We start from the raw sequence: 3623 nt of genomic DNA, 5'->3' as shown, positions 1-3623 counted from the left end.
GGAGTATTTGATCAACGAGAGCATTCAACCTGAGGAAAGTCCTTCTGGGACCAAATAAATAGGAATTTACTTTTTCGCCTTATGAATGTAATTAGGCCAATGGCCATTGGTGACTTTTATTTCTTGCTTATTTAGTGTCATTTTGGGATTTGTCTATTTTTATCAATATAATGAGGCATTTATCATTTTAAGTTCTCCAAATCAATTTGTCGTTAGGTTTAGCTCGGGCACAAAGAGGTTCCTAAATTAGGATGCGCTTTACATTCCCGCACTATGTTTTAAATATTGCAATACTTTTTATAATCCTCATTAACTTGATTACCTTTTTTTTGTTTTTTTTTTGCTTTCTTTCTTTATTCCCCTCCCCAAGGTTAGTTCGTGCATTCTGGCATCATCATCGTATTTCACAAGATCCAGAGTCCCTCCACCCACTCCTCATCTTAGTCCTGTTAAAAGCAAGATCACTTGTTTCTAGAGGACAGTGATATGGAGTGTTGTGTTATTCTCGAGGAAGAGGGGGAGGAAGGCCCTTCCATATAGGTTGTAAGAAGAGGGGGCACACCTCAATAACTGGACCATCAGGACAACCAGAACTCAATGAGCCTCGGGATAGCACGGCTAAAACAAGCATTATCCATTGTTTTTAATAAATGATTTTCTTTTTTGAATTTTTTCAATTCCTGCAATAAGATCTTCAATGTTCAAAACAGTTATGCAATTTATCAAAGCATTTTGACTTTTCTTATGAATCAACACTCACTATCGTTTTCTCTCGTTACTTAACTTATACAACATTACTATTACTTATCTTGATGAACCAATGACTGTGACATGCAATGAGACAACGCAAAAAATAGATATTGATTCAGAGGAACATGACATACCTGATGAGATTGTTAAAGAAGTTGAGAATTTTTAAAAAAGACCTAAGTTCAACCTGGACGAGACTGAAATTGTTAACCTGTGAGATGCAGAAAATGTCAAGGAAACAGGAATTAGCGTTTACCTATCGCCATCAGAAAAGGAAGAATACACAAAATTTCTAATGAATATAAGGACATATTCGCCTGGTCGTATGATGACATGATTGGTCTGAGTACGTCTATTGTGGCTCACAAACTGCCAACCGATCCGATGTGTCCACCAGTAAAGCAAAAACTCATAAAGTTCAAGCCTGATATGAGTCTAAAAATCAAGGAAGAAGTCACCAAGCATGTCAAAGCTAAGGTTCTCAGGGTAGTAGAATACCCGACATGGTTATTCAACATCGTGCCAGTGCCAAAGAAGGATGGGAAGGTCAGAGTCTATGTAGACTACCAGGATCTCAACCGGGCCAGTCCAAAAGATGACTTCCCTCTGCCAAACATACACATCCTGACTGAAAATTGCGCCAAGCATAAGCTGCAGTCATTTGTAGATTGCTTCGTTGGTTATCATCAGATCTAGATGGATGAAGAAGATACTGAGAAAACGGCTTTCATTACACCATGGGGAATGTAATGTTACAAGATGATGTTGTTCGGCCTGAAGAATGAAGGGGCCACCTAAATGAGGGCCATGACTACCATTTTTCATGATATGATACACAAGGAGATAGAGGTATAAGTAGATGATGTTATTATCAAGTCCAAGAAGGCCACTGATCACATGGAAGATCTGAGGAAGTTCTTCAATAGACTGCGGAGGTACAATCTGAAACTGAACCTCGCGAAATGCACATTTGGGGTTCCTGCTAGGAAATTGCTTGGGTTTATTGTGAGTCGCCGAGGAATAAAACTAGATCCATCAAAAGTCGAAGCCAATCAAGAACTGCCATCGCCAAAGAACAAGAAAGATTTGATGAGTTTCTTGGGGAGACTTAACTATATCAGCCGATTCATAGCACAAACTACAGTTATTTGTGAGCCAATCTTTAAGATGTTGAAGAAGGACGCCGCTACCAAATGTACTGATGACTGCCAAAAAGCCTTCGACAGAATCAAGGAGTACATGTCAACACCACTAGTCTTGGTCCCGCCCGAGCCTGGTAGACCCTTATTACTCTACCTTGACGTATTGGATGGAGCTTTTGGTTGCATTATGTGGCAGCATGATGAAACTGGGAGGAAGGAGCAGGCCATTTATTACCTCAGCAAGAAGTTCACCCCGTACGAGGCTCGATATTCTCTATTAGAGCGCACCTGTTGTGCTCTGACTTGGGTAGCCTAGAAGCTGAGACATTACTTCTATGCTTATACTACATATCTCATATTAATGATGGATCCTCTAAAGTACATCTTTCACAAGGCCATGCCCACAAGCAAGCTGGCCAAGTGGCAAATCCTATTGAGTGAGTTTGACATTGTCTACGTAACTCAGAAAGCAATGAAGGGACAAGCACTAGCAGATCACCTTGCCGAAAATCCCATAGATGGAGAATACGAACCCCTGAAAATGTATTTTCCTGATGAAGAGGTATCATTCATAGGAGAAGACATTGCAGAATCCTATGACGGTTGGAGAATATTTTTCGATGGAGCAACAAATTTCAAATGAGTTGGCATATGAGCAGTCCTAGTATCAGAAACCAGCCAGCATTATGCGGTGTCTGCCAAACTCAGGTTCTCATGCACCAACAATATCACTGAATATTAAGCTTGCATCTTAGGGCTTAAAATGGCCATTGACATGAACATTCAAGAGTTGCTAGTGACTGGAGATTTGGACCTAGTTATACATCAGGTGCGAGAAGAATGGGCAACCAAGAACTCCAAGATACTCTCGTATCTGCATCATGTATATGAATTAAGAAAGAGGTTCACGAAGACGGAGTTCAAACATGTCCCTAGAGTCCAGAATGAGTTCGCCGATGCATTGGCTACCCTGTCATCTATGATACAACATCCAGACAAAAATTTCATTGATCCCATTCCAGTAAAGATTCATAATCAGTCAGCTTATTGTGCCCATGTTGAAGAAGAAGCAGATAGAAAGCCGTGGTTTCATGATATTAATGAATATTTTGGGAAAAGGAGACTGCCCAGAGCTTGCAAATCCTACTCAGAAACTCACACTTCGGAGATTTTCTAACAACTTCTTTCACAGCAGAGGAATCCTGTATAGGAGGACTCATGATTTGGGATTATTAAGGTGTGTCGACGCAAAGGAAGCATCCAGGCTACTAGAGGAAATTCATGCTGGGACCTACGGTCCACATATGAACGATTTTGTCTTAGTGAAGAAGATACTCTAGGCTGGTTACTTTTGGATGACTATGGAAACGGACTGCATCCAGTATGTCCAAAAATGCCACCGTTGTCAGATAGATGGAGACATGATAATGGTACCTCCAAATGAGCCTAATGCAACAAGCTCATCATGGTCGTTCGCCGCCTAGGGAATGGATGTTATTAGACCGATCGAGCATGCCGCTTACAACGGGCACATGTTTATCCTAGTAGCAATCGACTATTTCACCAAATGGGTCGAAACAGCATCTTACAGAGCAGTAACTAAGAAAGTCGTGTCAGACTTTGTCCGCGACTGTATTGTTTGTCAATTCAGAATTCCAGAGTCGATCATTACTGATAACGGCTCCAACCTCAACAGTGACTTGATGAAAGCTATGTGTGAAACTTTCAGAG

The 3623-nt window shown here is 40.9% G+C and overlaps 1 protein-coding gene across 1 annotated transcript; it reads left to right on the top strand.

Moving 5' to 3' along the window:
- The first annotated feature begins 2655 nt into the window (after positions 1 to 2655).
- Positions 2656 to 3069, top strand: LOC138883195 (uncharacterized). Its single transcript, XM_070163860.1, has one exon. It carries the CDS (start codon positions 2656 to 2658, stop codon positions 3067 to 3069), a length of 414 nt encoding a protein of 137 aa, XP_070019961.1.
- The last annotated feature ends 554 nt before the right edge of the window (positions 3070 to 3623 follow it).

This window comes from Nicotiana sylvestris, chromosome 12 (genome assembly GCF_000393655.2).
Source record: "Nicotiana sylvestris chromosome 12, ASM39365v2, whole genome shotgun sequence".
Classification (NCBI taxonomy): Eukaryota; Viridiplantae; Streptophyta; class Magnoliopsida; order Solanales; family Solanaceae; genus Nicotiana; species Nicotiana sylvestris.
This window is presented reverse-complemented; position numbering and strand designations above follow the sequence as displayed.

Coding starts and splice junctions, on each gene's coding strand:
- LOC138883195 (XM_070163860.1), top strand. CDS start 2,656: ATGGCCATTGACATGAACATTCAAGAGTTGCTAGTGACTGGAGATTTG.